The sequence below is a fragment of the Condylura cristata genome, unplaced genomic scaffold (genome assembly GCF_000260355.1).
Source record: "Condylura cristata isolate star-nosed mole 26May11 unplaced genomic scaffold, ConCri1.0 scaffold00006, whole genome shotgun sequence".
NCBI lineage: Eukaryota > Metazoa > Chordata > Mammalia > Eulipotyphla > Talpidae > Condylura > Condylura cristata.
The window spans coordinates 35,609,760-35,629,202 of record NW_004567107.1 but is presented as its reverse complement, the minus strand read 5'-3'; the positions used below and the strand labels follow the sequence as shown (position 1 = coordinate 35,629,202).

At 34.2% G+C, this 19,443-nt stretch overlaps 1 protein-coding gene across 1 annotated transcript in view; it reads left to right on the top strand.

Annotated features, from left to right (window-relative positions):
• The first annotated feature begins 8,879 nt into the window (after positions 1 to 8,879).
• The window catches only part of ANXA1 (annexin A1), a 17,875-nt gene continuing 7,311 nt past the window's right edge, over positions 8,880 to 19,443 (top strand). The window contains exons 1-6 of the mRNA XM_004677567.2: positions 8,880 to 8,967; positions 15,088 to 15,167; positions 15,257 to 15,365; positions 16,573 to 16,667; positions 17,505 to 17,618; positions 18,017 to 18,107. Of these exons, the coding sequence (XP_004677624.1) occupies positions 15,102 to 15,167; positions 15,257 to 15,365; positions 16,573 to 16,667; positions 17,505 to 17,618; positions 18,017 to 18,107 (475 nt within the window). The 5' untranslated portion in view covers positions 8,880 to 8,967; positions 15,088 to 15,101. The remainder of the gene's footprint in view (positions 8,968 to 15,087; positions 15,168 to 15,256; positions 15,366 to 16,572; positions 16,668 to 17,504; positions 17,619 to 18,016; positions 18,108 to 19,443) is intronic.

Sequence of the window (19,443 nt, the reverse complement as noted above, 5' to 3'; positions counted from 1 at the left end):
ATATGCATATATATATATATATATATATATCTAATTTACTTATTATAATTTATTTCTAGTAACGGGATCCACAGATTCAAAAGTACAAAAGATAGTTGCCCAGACTCAACAATTTGCTAACCTATTTGCGTCTTTATACAGAAAAATATTAATTGTAAAAGAAATATTAGAGGGACTTGTAGTCTACATAGGAACATTTAACCAAAATGTCCTTGATTAAATCATCAGTAATCGTTTGCTAGAGATTCTTAAAGAAGTACCATAGACTGGGTAGCTTAAAAGTTGTGGAGACTGTAAGTCTGAGACCAAGGTGCTCACAGGGTTTGGTTCCTCTTAGGAACCACAAGATAAGGAAATGTTTCAGGCTGCTCCCGCTGGCTCAGGGATGGCTCTTTCCTCTGTGTCTTCATATTGTTTCACTTGGAACACAGGCGAGGTTTCTTAATGTTTTGCTCCTCTTTAGTACTCCATTAGTCCTGCTCAGGGATAAGTGTTCTTTTTCTTCAATTAAATCTTCAACTAGAAACATTGGTCATGAAGAGATCCCAAGGGAAGAGATAATACTCTTTCTCTGTACTTGTCCTTCCAAATCTTCTGAAAACTTCTTTAATTTTCCTGTTTTTGTTTTGTTTTTATTTTTCACTATACCTTTACTTTTTTTCATAATAAAGTAATATATTTCCTGTTAAAAATAAATTCATATTTATAACCATATCTCAAAATAAATACCTCGCTACGCTCCATTTTTCTACCTTTTATTGAAATAAATATGTTTGTATAAGAGTGGCCTTCACTTCACATTCTCATCCCTTATGCTCCATTCTCTGATTTTACTCTTTTGTATGTATTTTAGTCTACTAGTTGGTATATTGCTTTTCCAAATAAATGACACGTACCAACAATATATGAGAAGATCCTTTACAATAGTTTTGCTAGTAAAAATGCTGTAGAAATTTTTAAACATTTACCAGTCTGATATATAATCTAGTTTAGTCATTTAAAATTTTTTTTTTAGATATTGATGCTTCCTACTCATTTTTCTTTAGGTGATTATTTTTCTTCCTCAATGATTTATAAGAATGCCTATTATCATGTACACATCAATCCTTTCTTAAAGCATAAAAATATGTTTTAATGAGAATGCAAAGAGTTTTGTTTGAATTTTCCACATATGAATTTTTATATGTGTATATTAAAAATCTCTCTCTCATAATATTAGGTACCCTACAATCTCAGGAATCAACCAGAGATTATGCATGCTATCTATAAAACATCTTGAAAGGTTTTTCTTTTTTATATGTTTAATTCCAAAAAAATTAAATCTTAAAAACCTGGATATACTTCTTTGTATGGCATTGATTTATTATTTCAAATAATCTATCAGTTAAATATTTAGAGTTTCTCTGAATATTACCATGTTCTGTGTAAATATTATAGTTGTGCCACTTTCCCCATTTGGGTTCCTTTTATATCTTTCTTAATTGCTTTAGCTAGGATTTTCACTACAATGTTGAATAGAAGTAGTGAAAGTGGACATCATTGTCTTGTACCACGTAGTAGAAGAAAAGCTTTCAGACTTTAATTTTTGAGTATGATGCTAGCTGTGAGTTTGTGGCATATGGCCTTTATTTATTTATTTATTTAAAGATTTATTTTTTATTTGTACATACAGAACTGGGGTACAGGCCAGAGGTCAGGGGCGGTGAGAGGCTTCACCAGAGACAGAGTGGGGAGCAGAACAGGCAGATCAACGAAGTACACTGCTGAGGGGAGCAGCGGGCGGGTCAGGAGAGGTCTGCCACGCCATGTGGTCACCTCCGGGGCAGGCAGGGATCGAACTCATGCGGAAGTGACTTTAGCTTCTCAGTGCAGCGCTTTAACCCGCTGCGCCACGAGGGAGGGCCGGCCTTTATTTTTTTTTATGTACCGCCCATCTAGCCCAGTTTTCGAGACTTTTTAAAAATAATAAATGGATGATGAATCTGAGCATATGCTTTCTCTGCCTAGTTGATATGATCATATGATTTTTCTTTTTTCCTCTTTTTGATATAGTCAGTTACATTGGTTGAATATTGGATGATAAACCATCCTTGTGTTCCTGGAATAAATTCCACTTGGCCATGATATATGATCTATTCAATTAATTGTTGAATTTGGTTTGGTAAGAATTTGCTAAGGTTTTTTTATTTTGTTAAGGGTTTTTGTATTTATATTCATCAGGAATATTGACCTATAATTTTATTGTGATGTCTTTGATTGCATTATCACATTATAGAGACCTCATAGATTGTGTTTGGAAGTTTTTTCTCTGCAAATTTTTTTTGAAGTTAATGGCAGATATCAGTTCATCTTTGAAGGTCTTGTAAAATTCACTGGTGAGGGCCCTCCTTGGTAGTGCAAAGGGTTAAGGTGCAACACTATGAATCTAGCCACAGCTGTTTCAGGAGGAGTTTGATCCCCGCCAGGGAGGTAATCCACATGGCCTGGCAGACCTCTCCTGACCAGCCTTCTGCTCCCTTCAGCAGTGTACGTATGTCTTCTGTCTGCCTGTTCTGCTCCCTAGTCTGTTTCTGGTGATCCTCTTACTGCCGCTGTACCTCTAGACTGTACCCCAGTTCTGTATGCATAAATAAATAAATCTTTAAGAAAAAGAACTTACTGTGAAACCATCTGGATTTTTGAATTTTAGGAAACTCAGTAACTGTTTTAATACCTTTGCTTTTAATTGTTCTGGTCAGGTTTTCTATTTCTCCTTGATTGAGTCTTAAAACTTTTTAATTTCTAAAGATTTTTCCATTTCATATTGGTTATTCTATTTGTTGGCATACATATGTTTGCATTTATCTGTTATGATGCTCTTTACTTTTGAAATGTAGATTATAACTTGTTCTCTTATATTTTGATTTTTTATTACAGATACCATTTTTTCTTAGTGATTGTAGCTAGAGTTTTGTCTGATTTGTTAATTTTTTCAATGAACCAGCTTTTGTTTGCATTTATCTTATGGATGATATTTTTGATTTTTTTCACTTATTTCTTTTTTTGATTGTATGTTTACTTCTACTGACTTTAAATTTTGTTTATTCTTCCTTTTTTAGTTTCTTATGGTGAGAAGTAAGGTTATATATTTGAATTCTTTCTTGTTTCTTGATGTGGCCTGTATTGCTATATATTTCTACTTAACGTTTCTTTCGCTGTATCCTATCCTGTATGATCTGGTGGGTAGTGTCTTCACTTTCATTTGTGCCCAGGTATTTTCTAAATTTCTTCCTTTATTTCTAATCAATTGATAATCCAATGGTTGCTTAGTAGTGTGTTGTTCGACTTCTATACATTAGAGGTTTTCCTTTCTTTTTGTAGTTGATTTCTAACTAGATACCATTGTGATCAAAAAGTTGCTTGATATTTGAAATATCTACAGATCAAGACACTATTTCAAAATGCTACATTTGAGTTGGCATTAGGAAACTTGAAATTTCACAACTTTGGATCTAACAAGCTCCTTTGTTTTTCTTGAACCTAGAAAGCAAAGTTTGACAGCTTCATCTTACCTCATATTTTAATTTTCCTCTCCTCAAAATTCTTAATAAGTTGTTGGAATGAAATAAGTTATAGTTACCAATGTGACAGTTTTATTTTTTTCTTTTTAAGGATAATACATAGAGAAATGAGAATATCATATTGCAGGATAAAAATACTGTGAGACAAGAAAATTACTAATCCTGACATGATCTTGCTGGTAGGAGTATAAGAACTCACCGAATCATTCACTAAGTTTTCCTAACTCACATCATAATAGATAGATACTAAGCCACTGATTTGGACTTTCTGTCTTCTCTATGACTTCTCACCCACAAAAGGAAATAGAAAAAGTAAGAGATATCTTAGCACAAGCTTGTTCATTGTTTCTGCTTGGTAGTTATAAGATGAAAGAAATATTACACTCCTGTAAATTATCAATCAAACAAAATTTGACCTCAGAACTCATACACTGAGAATAAGAGTGCATTTATTATGAGCTTTCAGCAACATTTCTCTTACGCTTGGTTAACATCAGCAAAAACAATTTTAGAAAAATCTAATGAATGGCAAAAGACACCATTTTGTTCTTGGTTCCAATGATCTCAATTGCCGATGGCCAGATTAGTAATGGTGACCTGCGTTAGGCCCTAAGACTATAGCAATTGGTGCTTACTTTCCTCATGTCTTTGTAAGCCCCTGTGTGGAGACACTGAACAGATAATGAGTAGACTTCATGATTTGCTCCACAGAAACTGAAGCTTTTTCTTCCCAGGACTGAGAACTACAATTACATTTTCAGATCAGACATTTTGTGCATGAAGTATATGCCAGTGTATGTGTGTGTTCAAATAAATTAAAATATTTCAAAAAATTAAGTTTTATTTGTGAATATCATATAAGTAATATAGAACATTGCAGTAACATCTGCAAATTAAAGTTCCAAATTAATAGCCTTTCACAACACCAGAACTGCTAAAATGAAAAAACAGTTACAAATGTTGGCAAAAATAAGGATTGACAAGATTTCTGTAGTCAGATTGACTGCTGCTAGGGAGTGTTCTTGGCTTAACTGTAGAAAAATCTGTGGCAATATAGACTAAAGTTGAATATCTGTATATGCCATGAAACTAGCAGAAGTATGAGAAGATATGTATAAGAATGTATATAACAGCACAGTTTATAACAGTCAGAAAATAGAAATGTTTCAATATTTGGCTAGAGGAAAATAGGTAACTTGTGGTACATTTATGCAGTATGCCACAATGAGAATAATAAAAAAAACAATAACTATAATGATGATGTATATCACACAATAATATGGGTGATTCTCATAAAAAAGATATTAGATAAAAAAGTCACATACAATTTTGAAATTTTAAGCATATGGTAAGTTGCAGAGAAGACCATAATAAGACCTTTGTATTAACACTAAAAATTCCAAAATGCTATTTATTTCAGTATGCATTTTTTAAAATAAGGATTGATAGCAAATAACTTTTTTTTTTAAGATTTATGTATTTATTCATACAGAACTGAGGTACAGGCCAGAGATGTGGAGGGTGAGAGGATTCACCAGAGACAGAGTGAGGAGCAGAACAGGCAGATGGACAAAGTACACTGCTGAGGGGAGCAGCGGGTGGGTCAGGAGAGGTCTGCCACGCCATGTGGATCTCCTCCAGGGCAGGCGGGGATCGAACTCATGTTGAAGTGGCTTAAGCTTCTTAGTGCCGTGCTTTAACCTACTGCGGCACCAGGGAGGGCCCAGTATGCATTTTTTAAAGATTTAATTATTTACAGAACTGGGGTACAGGCCAGAGGTGTGGTGGGTGAGAAGGTTCACCAGAGACAGAGTGGGGAGCAGAGCAGGCAGACTGACAAAGAAGAGGTCTGCCATCCCATGTGGGTCAGTTCCCTGGATGGGGATCGAACTTGTACTGCAGTGGCTTCAGAGAGCTTCATAATGCGGTGCTTTCACCTGTTGCACCACAAGGGAGAGCCCTCAGAATGCTTTTTAAAAAAATATATACATACATATAGGCATGATTTTAAAAAAACAACCACCACCTTATATTTTATGCTATTCACCATCCTTTCTCTTCAGGATTAACTTTCTCCAGAGTTAGGAGACATCCTTCTCAGTAATGTCATTATAATACTTTTTTCATATACAAACATTTCTAAAATATACTATCACTTTGATATTTTTAACTTTTTTCCTGAAGTTGCATATTTTTCCTTTGTCACTGCTTTTTTGGGTTTTTAGGATATATTAATATTTATGCATCTATTTGTTTATTCATATTATATCAGTTTTTATCTACTCCTTTATTTTTTTAGTATTTTCATAATAATAGAAATATTTTCCTGTATGTACATAATTCTTTATAATGGCATTCTCCAGAATATATGAATGGGAAGACAGTATTTTCTACCTTTCTTGAGTACAATCATTCATTATCATTGGACATATCCAGTCTTTTTCAAACCTTTTTGAACACAACATTCGGTTGGAATACAGTTATTTTTATACTATATAGTCACATGCACAAGGGTCACAAAGTAAAACTTACCTGATATGTGAAACACAGATAGTTTCCATGTTGTCCCATTTCACTCTATTCTGTTTCTTTTTACTTCATTTTTAAAATTGACTTCATAATTCACTGATGATTTTGACCTGAAGTTTGACATATTGCTACAGATGAGTCTGCACCTAAAATAGCCAAAAAAAAAAGTCTTTCTGGGACCCAACCTGGAAAGAATCTCATATTCTCTTACCAAAGCCCATGGGGATAAGGAAATTCCAATCTCTGGGAATTCCAGTTATGATTTATTATTTTTTGGGACAGAATAATGCCTTTAATTCTTTCTTGTTGAATCTATAGAAAGAAAGATAATCTATTCACTGTGTGAGAAATAGATGGGGTGAGAGACGCAGAGGGAGAATATTATTTGAAATATCTAGAGATGACCACTATTTCTAAAGACTTTAATCTGTGAACTCAAACTAATGTGTTCATATGCAGAAGCTAAAGGGAAGATTTAGAGGCCAGTGAAATGCTATTCTTGACGATTCTTTATAAAAACAGTAAGGTTTAGAGACTAACAAAGGTGAGGGGAGGGGCAATTTCCTGAAAACCATATGTTTTGATAGAATCATTGGCAAATACTTTTACTCTGTTAAGGGAGTATTTGTGTAGAAACTCCTTATGTTTGCTTATTAATTCTGTTTCACCTTCGCTATTAGCCTACACTAAATAATGCTGCGAAAATGTCATATACAGTGGTTGCTTAAGCTATCTATTTTTTCCCCTTTTATTTCTTCCTTTACTTGTGAGCTGAGTGTGTGTGTGTGTGTGTGTGTGTGTGTGATGTGTATGTGTGTATAAATGGAGCCAATGAGTCATCATCCTCTAGAAACTGCAGAGGGTGAGTCATTTCTCGACAATTGCAGTATGTGGCACTTAACCCCTAATTATCCTTTAGCTGTTCATGATAACATTTGTTATGCTTTCTTTTATTTCTACAAATTCTCTTGACATTGTTTTGTGGAGAGCAAAAGAGGTTTCAAACAGATTAGTCACAGTAATAGTCTTATGATTAGTGACTTTTTTCACCTTTAAATTTGAAAGTTTCACAAGCTTTTACAAGTACAGCTAGAAGTTAATATTGGAAAAAAAATACTTCTACATTTTTTAATTCTGCCATAAGTGCCATGTTTATTGTGAATGGTATAGGTGTGCCAATGTATTATAAATCCATATATATAAAGCAAACTTCTCTGAATTTATGCTATTGGTAATCCCCCTTAACAAACACACACACACACACACACAAAATCAGACCATGTGTTCCTTTTATGTTGTTAGAGTTTACAAAAGGTATATGGGTTTTTCTTACAACACAAGAATTATATGCTGAAACTTTCCATCACTGCCAAAGATAGGAATACAAATGCAAGTCAGAAAAAAAAGAAAATATTATCTGACAAAATAAATTGCTTATTAGAAAGCACGTTTACATCTGTCAAGATAGATTTTCAATTTTACCAATCAATTAATAACTAGTTAATCACGAAATATGTAAGAAATACAGATTGATTTTTTTTAAATGTTTAGGTGATTATCCTACTTCAAGATATTTTGATGCATTGAAATTAGCATTGGACATATAGCATGTCTTGTAAGTACTAATATTCTCAAGAAATTATTTCCATTGATTTTCCTAAATTAGTGTTGCACATACATACATATAAATATATATGCATATATGTGAAGAAACCACTAAGATAGAAGTAAAATAGATGTTATATAAAATATAGGTAAAATTATCTGAGATATCTGCAAGGAAAAGAAGAAACCACTAAAATACAATTAAAACTGAAGGCTAGTCTTGAGAAGTACATACTTGTGCATAGTTAAATATTCTATGCATATATATTCTTCATTTATTCATGAAGAATAAAAATGAATCACCATGTAGGATCCCAGAAATTTTCTTTCCTTGTATCAGTTGGGAAACTTCTTACTCTACCTGTTCCTTGATAGCCACTAACCCGTTTATACTATCAATTTATAAGTGTTTATTTTTGTTGTTCAAGTATCTATTTACATCAAAATTGATAGTTATATGCAATAACTGAATCTATTGTAAAGAACTAAACTAGATAGGGCTTCTTCTAATGCCAGCACTGTTTTTTGAATACCATAATGATCATGTTTCTAGCATTAACTTCGTTCAAAATGTTGAGAGTATATTGAGCTTTCTTTCATATTTCTTATTAATGTCAAAGAATTATATGCAAACACAAAAGTCTTTTATTTTGAAGACTGGAAAAATGCTGGTGAAATATAAATAGAAAATTGTTCAGCACAGCATACTGTTAAAATTTATCAATATATGTCATGTTTTAATAGTCAAAAGAATTCTAGTAAGTAGAAAGTTGAGAAAACATTATACCTATTTTACAAAAGTGAAAGAGTTTCGAGGAACTTAAATATGTCCCCAGTCAGATAGTAGTAAGTGATGGAGTTGGGAGGGGTTCATCCTGAGGAATTTTGGAAGTTTTGAAGTCTGTATGTTATTCACTTGACAGTCTGTTTAAACTAAGAAAGTATGTCAATAATTCATATCAGGATCAGTGTAGATAACACTGCTTTTTATTCTCTCTGAAAAAAAAAAAAAAGTGTAAAATTAAGAGGGGAAAAAAATCTGTCCTGCCTTTTTTATCAGTTGGTTTAGAGAGTAGTTTTGCAAGACTTGTTTCACTTTGTCTGGGACAAGGCAGAGCCTTGTATTTCAAACAAAAAGCAGCCAATTACTAACTTCTGGTTGCTAGGTGTGGCCTCTTTTCAAGTTCTATAAAAGAGGAACCCTCAACTCCACTTCCAGTGTGAAATCTTCAGAGAAGGCTCTCTTTAGTTCTTGGGTAGAAGAAGGGAAAAGGTAAGTCATGGTTTTTCTTCTAGTTAATTTTGAAAACCTTCCCCATCTTGATATTAAATGTTACTGCTTCTGTAAGATTTAAGACTAATGACATTTAGCATGCTGGAGCAATCTTTCTCTAAGAGACACTGGGCATTTACATTTTGGCATCATAAACTGTAATGTTTTTTACTTAGCTCAGAAACACAATTTTAAAATTAGGGAAGTCTGCTTAATACTTGTTTACCATACTGTTGGTGAGTTACCATGGAAAAGAAGGAAAATATGTGATTTCTTCCTCCGAGTTATGAGTTTCCAAGAGCTGTGTGCCTTAGGGGGAACTCATGATAAAGGGTGGGCATTGTGGGGGGCCAGGCCAGGTCGTCAGTGTCAAAGGTGGGTTTCAGGGAACTGTTTTAAATTATGAAAACTTAGGCAATTTATTTTCATCTTTTATATGGAAAATTAAATAGATTCATACTTCATAGTAGTAATCATACCTTTGTAACTATCATTTTGAAATTAATGTTATGTTTACTCAGGCACTGCAAATACAAGAAAGGATCCGCTTATTCTTTTTTTCACTTGTAGAGGGTGTGGTCACATTCTTAGTCCCGTAGACTCTGTGTCATAGACAGGCTTTTCCAGTCTGATTTGAAAACCTAAGAGGAAAGGAAATGTTTCCTGGGTGGTGTCAGATAAATTAGCCTCAGGAATGTTGATAGAAACCTGAAAATTATTTTACTTAATAACATCTTGATTGCTGAATGAGCTAAAGGTTAGCAAAAAACAAACAAACAAAAAAAAAAACACACAAAAAAGTATCATCTAAAGTGCTCTTTTCTAATGGTGTTGGATATATTTTCAAAAGTGAGAGGGTAGGATCATAATCATGCATCTATCTGGCTATTTTTTACTTCAACTGTTCCTACAAGAATTTTTTTTACTCTGTTTTGAGAGTTAAATGAGATGTCCTAATCCTTCATTTTTAATTCTAACTAATTAAGAAAGTTATGTTCTTTCTTGAACTTGTTTACATTAAGAATTATATATGGACTTGGCAAAAGTAATATTCCCCTCTGCTCACAGGAATGCGTTTTGGTAGACACACTGTAAAATCATTCAAGTATGGAAAGTGCTGGTTTCATAAGTCTGAAATGGCCTCTTTTCCATAAGTCATGTTACCACCCTAGCCCGAGGCTCATTCTCATCTGGCAGAGAACCAACATTGGACTGTTGACAATAGAGTTAATTATAACATTATTAGGGACCAACTAGACTTCCTGTTTATTAAATACATTTTCAATCCAAAGATCTGCAAAGGTTGCTTCTGTATATAATAACTTACCAAGTTGGTTGTTTTTAATCCTCCTTAGACCCATTCATTTATGACTGTTTAAAATAAAAGCTATAGCAATGGGCTTTTACAAATTAAAAACAGATTTTTGAGTAAAATATTTCCTCTTTCTTTAAAGTGGGATAATTTTTTTTTCCTGAAAGATCAAACCAGATAAAACTTATAAAACTCTTTTCTTTCATTATGCTAATTTTCTTTTCCTTCATCCATTTGAAGTGAAACTTAGGATGGACACTTCAAAATTTTAATAGATCTTAGATACTTTTTACTTAGAAACTCTCATTTTTACAAGTGAAGTCCTCTTACACTCCCTGGAGAAGTTAAATGATTTTGTAAATTCATATGGGCCAGTTCAAGAGAACCAAAATAAATCTCAGAACTTCTTATTTTGTGTTTGCTTCTATATGCTTTAGTTAAATTAGTGTAAATATGTTTGCTAAATAAATGGCAGTGATACACTATTCATTCAATAGTACTTATTAGAAAACCAAATAGTAGGCATTTTGCCAGGGATGGGAAGTATGTAATGAATAATATATGTGCACTGTGTCATGAAACAATGCTGGGAAGCTTAGTGAAGTAAGTGGAAAATGATAACACCAGAGTAATAGGGGCAAGGAAGGGGTAGAGGCAGGATGTTTTAACAGAACACAGAAGGCCACCTAACCCAGTGTTAGAACAGTGAAGGTTTTCTGAGGATGCGATCAGGTTTGTGCTGAATCCTCCCTTGGAAGCAACAGTTAGGCAGACAGCAGAGGCAGAAGAGGGTGTGGTGGAGGTAACAGATTCCAGGCAAAGGGAACACCCTATGAAAGGCCTAGAAGCAAAACATTCTTGAGACTACCTTTCATAAAGTGGTTCTTCATAAGCTGTACAATTTTATGGTCTGATTGCTTTATTTCACATAGATAGGTGTGGAAAGGACTTGTGAAAATAATATATTAGAAGAAAAACCGTGCACAAGGCAATGCATTGAAAAATAAACTCCTTAAGGCTGGGGTTAACCCATTTTCCATGGGTTAACTGTTATGAATTTAACTGTGAGCTATTAAAAATGACATCTTTGTGGTCACTCTATTTTTTACACACAATACTTTAAAATTAAAAGAAACAAAACAAAACATGGCTTTATGTATGCCATTATCAGTGGAAAACTACCAGGAAGTTATAGCTTTTTCCTGGATAGAAAATGGGGATAAAGAAAGTGACCTGTATGTGTGTGGATTAATCATTGTAGAACTCTAGTCATTCTAGCTTGTCACCAGAAAGGTCTGATAGACCACAAAACTTGACTTCCGCTATCATAGATTCTGGAAGTAGCTTTTTACGAAACTGCAAGTTTAAAAAAAAAAAAAAAAGTTGGAAGAACATTGCTAAACCACAGCATTTTTAAGCCACAAAATTACCATATGCTTTTCACCCAGACTCCCCAATTCATAACATTTACCATATTTGTTATATTATTATATTTCTTGCCCATTCACCTTTTAAGCTATTTTCAGTTAATTGTGATTTTTTTTTTCTGTTCCATCTGAGAGAACATTTCAGATGTTTCTTTATCTCTAGGTACTTTTGTCTGCATGTATTAAAAGAAAATAAGGGCAGGACTTAATACAACTTTAAAAAATCAGAAAATTGACACAACAAACTTTTAATGTATGCAAATTATCCCCTTGTCCCAGTTGTTAAGGTCTTATTTCTTAAATAACTTTTTCTTAGAGCTTAGTCAGCATGGATACTTCTCTGTCTGGTATCCTGGATATTTTCTTTATTCAGATTTACCATCTTTAATTTCTTACTGCATATATGGAAAGTACTCTCATATGACACAAGGATATACAAAAAATACTAATCTCCAGAAAGCTACTCAGAGGTAACCTGAGAATGGCAGGAAACTCATGTTCTCAGAAAGACTATTAGTTTGAAGAACTGTGAAATATTGTTAATTTCTGCATAGATCAGCCTTTTTATAAATGGCTCTTACATTTCATTATCAAATTAGATGATTCAAGCATTGTTTTCAGAACTCATTGGTAGTTAGATTAAGTATATGTTGAGACAAGACAAGTTAAAAAAGTGTACTGTTTAGCAGTATCAGTTCTAGACATTGTAACTATAAAGAAAAGAAAAAAAAGAGAATTCTTAGTGAAGTCATTAGGTTATTTAAATTATTTTTTAACTGTATACTTCTGTTTTCTAAACATTTTCTGAATAATATTATTTGTAAGACATGGAGTCTTTAGAACATGTTTGTATGCACTACATATTTAAAATAAACAGTGTTACCTTAAATTTTTAATGTGTTTTACCAAGTACAAAAATGTCTGTTTTCATGTAGAGGACAGAATAGTTCAGTGATACATCTGAATCAAAATATTTTGCGGTGGTATTTGTAAGGTGTGTTGCAACTGTTAAGAGATTCCTGTAACACATGCAGTTGATTGGGGCACTTAACTCTAGGAGTACATGATGCAACCTATTCCTTTTAGAGAAATTTCTTACATTCTACCACAATCCTTCTGTCTTTCAGCTATACTAAGGACTACTGGATATAATTTGGCTGAATTGAAATTCCATTTTCCTCTAATTGCTTTTCTAAAACAGGTTCTATTCAGGCTACTTTTACAGATCATGCTTTTAAGTCAACCAAAATATTTCAACATAAAATCTAGAAATTCTGAATACATGTTACAGTGGAACACTGTGATTTCAAATAAATTACTTAAGTCTTTTATTTTTATTTTGTATTATGCAATTAAAATAGCTGTATCAATATTTTCCTAGGATTTCTCAAGCTTTTTTTTTTTTTTTTTTAAAGAAATGAATGCATTATGTAAGCAACTGGAGAAGTAAAAAAGTGAAGTAAAGTTTGCATAAAATTTATGTTTAATTTTTAAAATTATATTCCACCGTATCCTTAATCTCACCTTTGATCTCTTTTGAAGTTTTTATTTTCTAACTGAAAACGGTGGAAATATTGGAGCACATGTTTCTATGACTAATGGAAAGGAGCTTTACTAAATAGCCAATCATAAACTTCATTTTGATTATTCTCCTTTATGAAAATCATGGATGAGATGATAAAAATGGAAATTTTTAGAATTGGAACCTAGCCAGAAAATGCTAGTGTTAGATGTACCAATTAAGCAATTGGAAAATTGCTAAGAGCACCAGATTATGACTAAAACCTCCTGTAAATCACACATCATGGCTTCACATTAGGAAACAAGTTCGTTTATCAATCGTTGGGGGAAGTGGTTACATGAATGCATGTTGTAGTGGTTCTTCTTACAGAAGAGCGAATAGTAATTTGATCAATTCTCATCATAATTTAGTACAGATAAATCCTGCTAAGGATATCATTTCCTGCCTATATTTAATCACATTACTCAATACTATAGTTATTTTTCAGCAGGTGTGGGTTGAAACACTTTGTCTGAACATGCTGTTAAGGAACTAGGTTACAGGTTTCATACCTTGTGAGTCATTTAACTTCATGGAAAAATGTAAAGCTGCAAAAATTATCCTTTCATTGTCCTTCACATAATCCTGAGAGTGGATTCCAGAAAGGCAAGCAACAGTGTGGCTAGGCTGTGTCTGGACCTTGAACAATGGCTTTTTTTTTATGTGTGGGAAATCAAAGAACACATTAACTTTAAGCATACTTCAGGTTTTAAAAAATACACATATTCATAAATTAAATATTTCTGAACCATGACAGCCATTTAAGAAATTTCCTTTGAGATGAAGATTGCAGAAGAGGATGTGTATGTTGCAACTTCACCCTTATACTTCCTATTAGAGCAAATAACCTGCTAAAAAGCTTTTACTAGTTTTTTGAGTGCATGTATGTATTGGGTGGAAAAACATTTCAGACTAGTGTTTAGAAGGCACAAAATAGGAAGAAATCTAAGTAGCAATTATTATGTCAGGAGCTAAAATAACATTCTACCAACAAATGAAAAAAGAAAATTATTCAGGGAAGAAAATATCTTCTGAATGTCTCTTCATAGAGTTGAGACTGAGTCCACTCTTGCAGGTTGTTTTACCGTCAGAGAGTACATGTCCAGTTTTTTGATCGCCATTATTTTTCCAGACTGACTTAATGATCTCTTTTCTTACCTCTTGTCTCTCTCTTAACAAATCTCCTAGCTGTTCTCCATAACCATTCTGAAATATAAATGGCATCATGTCACTTTAATTTAAAAAATTCATTAATGTTTCCCCAAAATTTAGGTATATATTTAACTTCTTTGTTCAGGTTCCTGCCAACATTTCCATGCTGGTAAGCTTTCATGTTTCTGTTATTTTTTCTGCCAGGTTAATCTTGAGTCATTTTTGAAGATGCTTGGATTAGTGGCTTCATCTATGAAGTTTCTTTAGCTTTTGTGTCTTCCCAGGGACAACACACACTGAACTTTAAATTATTTGATAAGGGATGATGCTTCAGTGCTTTTGGATCTTCAGTGTCTGCCATACTGGGCTGGAAATTTAGAACAGTGAAATAAATAGGCCATTGTTCTCTTCAACCTAGACTTATTTGTAGAAGTCATTTGATCTCTAAAAATTTGGACTGAATATGACAAGAAAGAATCAAGTTTCTAATTAGTGGCTCTCAGTTTCTGTTGAAGGTGAAGACTTTCCTTTCAAAATCCTTCCCATATGCTCTTAAGATCAATTCTGGAAAGAAAGGTCAAGGCTACTATGTGTGTTATGTATGTGAAGGCATGGAATTATGTGTATGTGTAGTGGGCTTGTTTTTTAAAAGTCTGTTTCTTTTCCAGGTACTTTTTTAAAAATGTCCATGGTACAAGAATTCCTCAAGCAGGCCTGGTTTATTGACAATGAAGAACAAGAATACATTGTAAGTCAAGAAATAGATCATTTAGTTAAGTATTAAAATTGAGACGAATATGAACAAATGGACATAATGTATGTCTCTGTCTTCTGTAGAAAACTGTGAAAGGATCCAAAGGTGGTCATGGCTCAGCAGTGGGTCCCTACCCAAGCTTCAATCCATCCTCGGATGTTGAGGCCTTGCATAAAGCGATAACAGTTAAAGGTAACGATGTCTCCTCAAAACATTTCCATCTTGGACATTTCAAAATTGTTTTTTAAGTGGCTATTGGAATATAGATGTGCAATGAAAAGATCCTTACATTTTAAAGCTCAAAAAGGCTATCAACTAGTAAAGCCACAGCAGGTTTTATTCAGAAACAGAATAACAAAACAAATGGGCAGAATACATTTTTATTAATAGCCATAAACTTCAGGCTTTTCCTGGACCCTCACCAATATGCTCTCCAAACACACCGACTTCCTGCCAGTTCCCCTGGAAAAGGAAACAATGAGAAAATGTTTACTGTAATTTGTTGCCTATGTGTGTGTATATAATCCTAGCCTCCTGGTGCCATTTAACTAGAGCTCTGAATATCTATGCTGACAGGTTAAAACATTTCTTTGTCTAATGAAGATACATTTCCTTTTTCAACACTTAGGAAATTTTAATCAAATCAATGGAATCTGTAGCTACCATAGATAGCTTGACAAACTCATTTTTTTTTAAGATTTATTTATCTATACAAGAACTGGGGTACAGGCCAGAGATGGAGGAGGTGAGAGGATTCACCAGAGACAGAGTGGGGAGCAGAACAGGCTGACTGACTGAAATGTATTGCTGAGGGGAGCAGTGGGCAAGATAGGAGAGGTCTGCTGGCCAGGGATTGAACTCATGTTACAGTTGCTGCTGCTAGTTTAATAGTGCTTTAACCTGTTGCACTACCTGGGAGGGACCCCCCAACCCTAAAATAAATATCTCTGCTCATGTAGGGTCTGAGCTAAGATCAAACTCTGCAACAGTGAGGGACAGGAATAATTCCTGCTGCTCTCCCTATTCAAGTGAAAGGAATATAATGCAAAGTGCTACCTTTGATAGTAGTGTCTCATCTGTAGTCTAAACTGTGGCAATTAATATGTTTCATTTTGTTAAGATCTTCGTTCTTGACAATGAATAATAGCATTCATTATGGCATTTATGGATGACAAAGGACGTTGATTTTTTTTTTCTATTTCCTTTATTATTTTTAATAGTAGTTTAGTTTTACATCATTTTGTGCCTTTTCCCATCTCAGTTGTAATCCCCGTGGGCTTGCCATCACCATAGTCCAGTGTACTTCCCTCTCCCCACTGTTTTTGATCCCATACCCCACTCCACCCCTGTAAAATGCAAAGGACATTGATTTTAAAAGCGTATGGTTCTTTATTACTAGGTGTGGATGAAGCAACTATCATTGACATTCTGACTAAGAGAAATAATGCACAGCGCCAACAGATCAAGGCAGCATATCTCCAGGAAAAAGGAAAGGTCAGTTGAAGTCATAAATTGAGATATTTGATTTCAGTTTAAATATGAATTTTGAAGCAGAGTTACCTATTTTTTTCTATTGATAGCACTTTTTTCCTATTACAGCTAAGAGTGGGGTTGTGGAATTTATCCACTTGATAGAATTGAATCCATTCTAGCAAATTTACTGGTTTCATATATTGGTCATCTTGGTTAAGGTTTTTTGTAGATGTGGTGTTCAATATTAGAAGCAAAATTTTAATTTGACAGTAAAGTTTAAGATTACTTTTGGCAATAATGAATATGTTGTGATTCAAAAATGTCTTCTGCTGAAATTTAAACTGAGATATTCAATGCCTAAATGTCAAGTTTATAAAAGAATTCTACCTTCAAAGTTAATTCTATATTTTCTATGCCAACATGGGTAGTTGTCTTCTAAGAACTATAACTAAAAAGGTATATAATGTCAATGTGTAATTATAGTGCTTATTTGAGCATTGTAAAATTAGAGCACTCAAAGATTAGAAAAATTATTAGTGTATTGTTCTTAAAGTATTCTTGTTACCTTTTCTTTTCACCCACCTGTTTTGAGCTTTGTGATTTGTTTCCTGAATAAAAGATCAAACCCAGTTCTTTAAGGAGTTATCATTGAATTCAGTCAATTCATTCTAATTGCTCTAGATTTAGATTAAGATAACAGTCTAAGTTCCCAGTACCCTTTGTATTTATTGTGAAAGGAGTAAAGATGGCTGGGTATCCAAACAGCAGGAAGGTGACCTTAAGTTCAGGTAACACCAGTTGTTGTAGAACCCAGCACATTCCTTCACAGAAGTCATGATTCTAATCTTTTTGTTACAGCCCCTGGATGAAGCTCTGAAAAAAGCCCTTTCTGGTCACCTTGAAGAGGTAGTTTTGGCTCTATTGAAAACTCCAGCCCAGTTTGATGCTGATGAGCTATATGGGGCCATGAAGGTAATGCCTGAGTTAAGCAGTCTCTTTTCCTCACATGAATATGTAGGTCAAGGTTACATCAGCCTGCTATTATTTCTTCGACATCTAGTATAAGGCTTTCCAAGTGGGAATAAAATGAACAAATGAGTTATTAAATAAATATTGATGCTAACAACTGAGTTACTTTCATCTTCCCATGATGCCCTGTCCAGGTTGTGTCATTTTTAATATCATTAAATTGGCCTAAAACCCACTTTGCAATATAATAGAACTTTTTTCATTATTAAATATTGTGAATACCTACTACATATTCTAGGAAATTTACTGAATGCCACAATCACACTAATTTTGGGACACAAAAACTAGTTAATGCTCTTGAATAGAATTTTTCCTATATTTCTTCTTCTCTTTCAATACAGGGTCTTGGAACTGATGAAGATACTCTGAATGAAATTCTGGCATCAAGAACTAACAGAGAAATCAGAGAAATTAACAGAGTGTATAGGGAAGGTAAGTTTTAATGCCTAGCATTCCAAGCACCATACAAAAGAAATCTGTTCTTAAATTGGAATACGGGTGTTCAATATGGGGTTAGAAATGTTATCTGTTGAAACATTTCTTAAATTTGGGGCACACATCTACTAGATACATACTATTCTCAAGCAGCTTTCATATTACCAGGTTGCAGATAGAGGAGATAAGCGCCAGCCTTCTTCAAATTTGCTGTATAATAGAGCTGTGGACAAATGGCTACATAATCTTGTGGCAGAAAACTCATTCATCTATTATTTATTCATCTAGCTCATAAAAATATCTTTAATTTTAAAAAGCTAATAAAGAAAAGTTGGACCTTCCCTGGTGGCGCAACAGGTAAGGACGCAGCACGTAAGTGAGTTGGAGCCACTTCAGTGAGAGTTGAATCCCGAGGTCCGGCTGTGACACACATGGCGCGGCAGACTTCTCCTGACCCGCCCACTGCTTTCCTCAGCAGTGTACTTCACCATTAGGCCTGTTCTGCTCCCTGCTCTGTCCCTGGTGAATCCTCTCACCGCCCCTGCACCATGGGCTTGTACCCCAGTTCTGTATGCGTAAACAAATCTTGAAAAAAAAGAAAAATTTGTATCAAACATAATTGACTCATTTTGACCACCACTGCTTATTTTATCCAGTGAAGCATCTCATTTATATGCTATGTTCAACACTTTAAAAAAGGTAGCAACTGAGTCTTGGAAAATGCTGGTAATTTTATTGATTTCCTTCTCCAGTTTCCCAAGCCCCTACCTATTTTGATTTCTTCACCCAATATGTGACATTACAGAGAATCATTTTGGTTGATTTTCATGTCAAATATGGAGAGTGCGATAATTCTTAAAGACTTATTTATGTATGCATACAGAACTGGGTACAGGCCAGAGGTGCAGGGGCAGTGAGAAGCTTCACCAGAGACAGTAGCAAGCAGAATAGGCAGGTCAACAAAGTACACTACTGAGGAGAGCAGTGGGTAAGACAGGAGAGGTCTGCTGTGCCATGTGGGTCAGCTCCCTGGCCAGGAGCTGTTTCAGCTAGCTTCACAGTGCTGCACTTTAACCTACTGCACCACCAGGGAGAGACCTTTTAGAACAAGAGAATAAAGATGCTGTTAACTCTATTTTCTGCAATTATCTCATTACCAATATTTACCTTAAATCTGTCTATCAGTGATAATGATCAAGAGGTACAGTGTTGTTAAATTTTTTTAAAAATTTATTTGTGCATACAGAACTGGGGTGGCGAGAGGCTTCACCAGAGACAGAGTGGGGAACAGAACAGGCAGATCGATGAAGTACACTGCTGAGGGGAGCAGCGG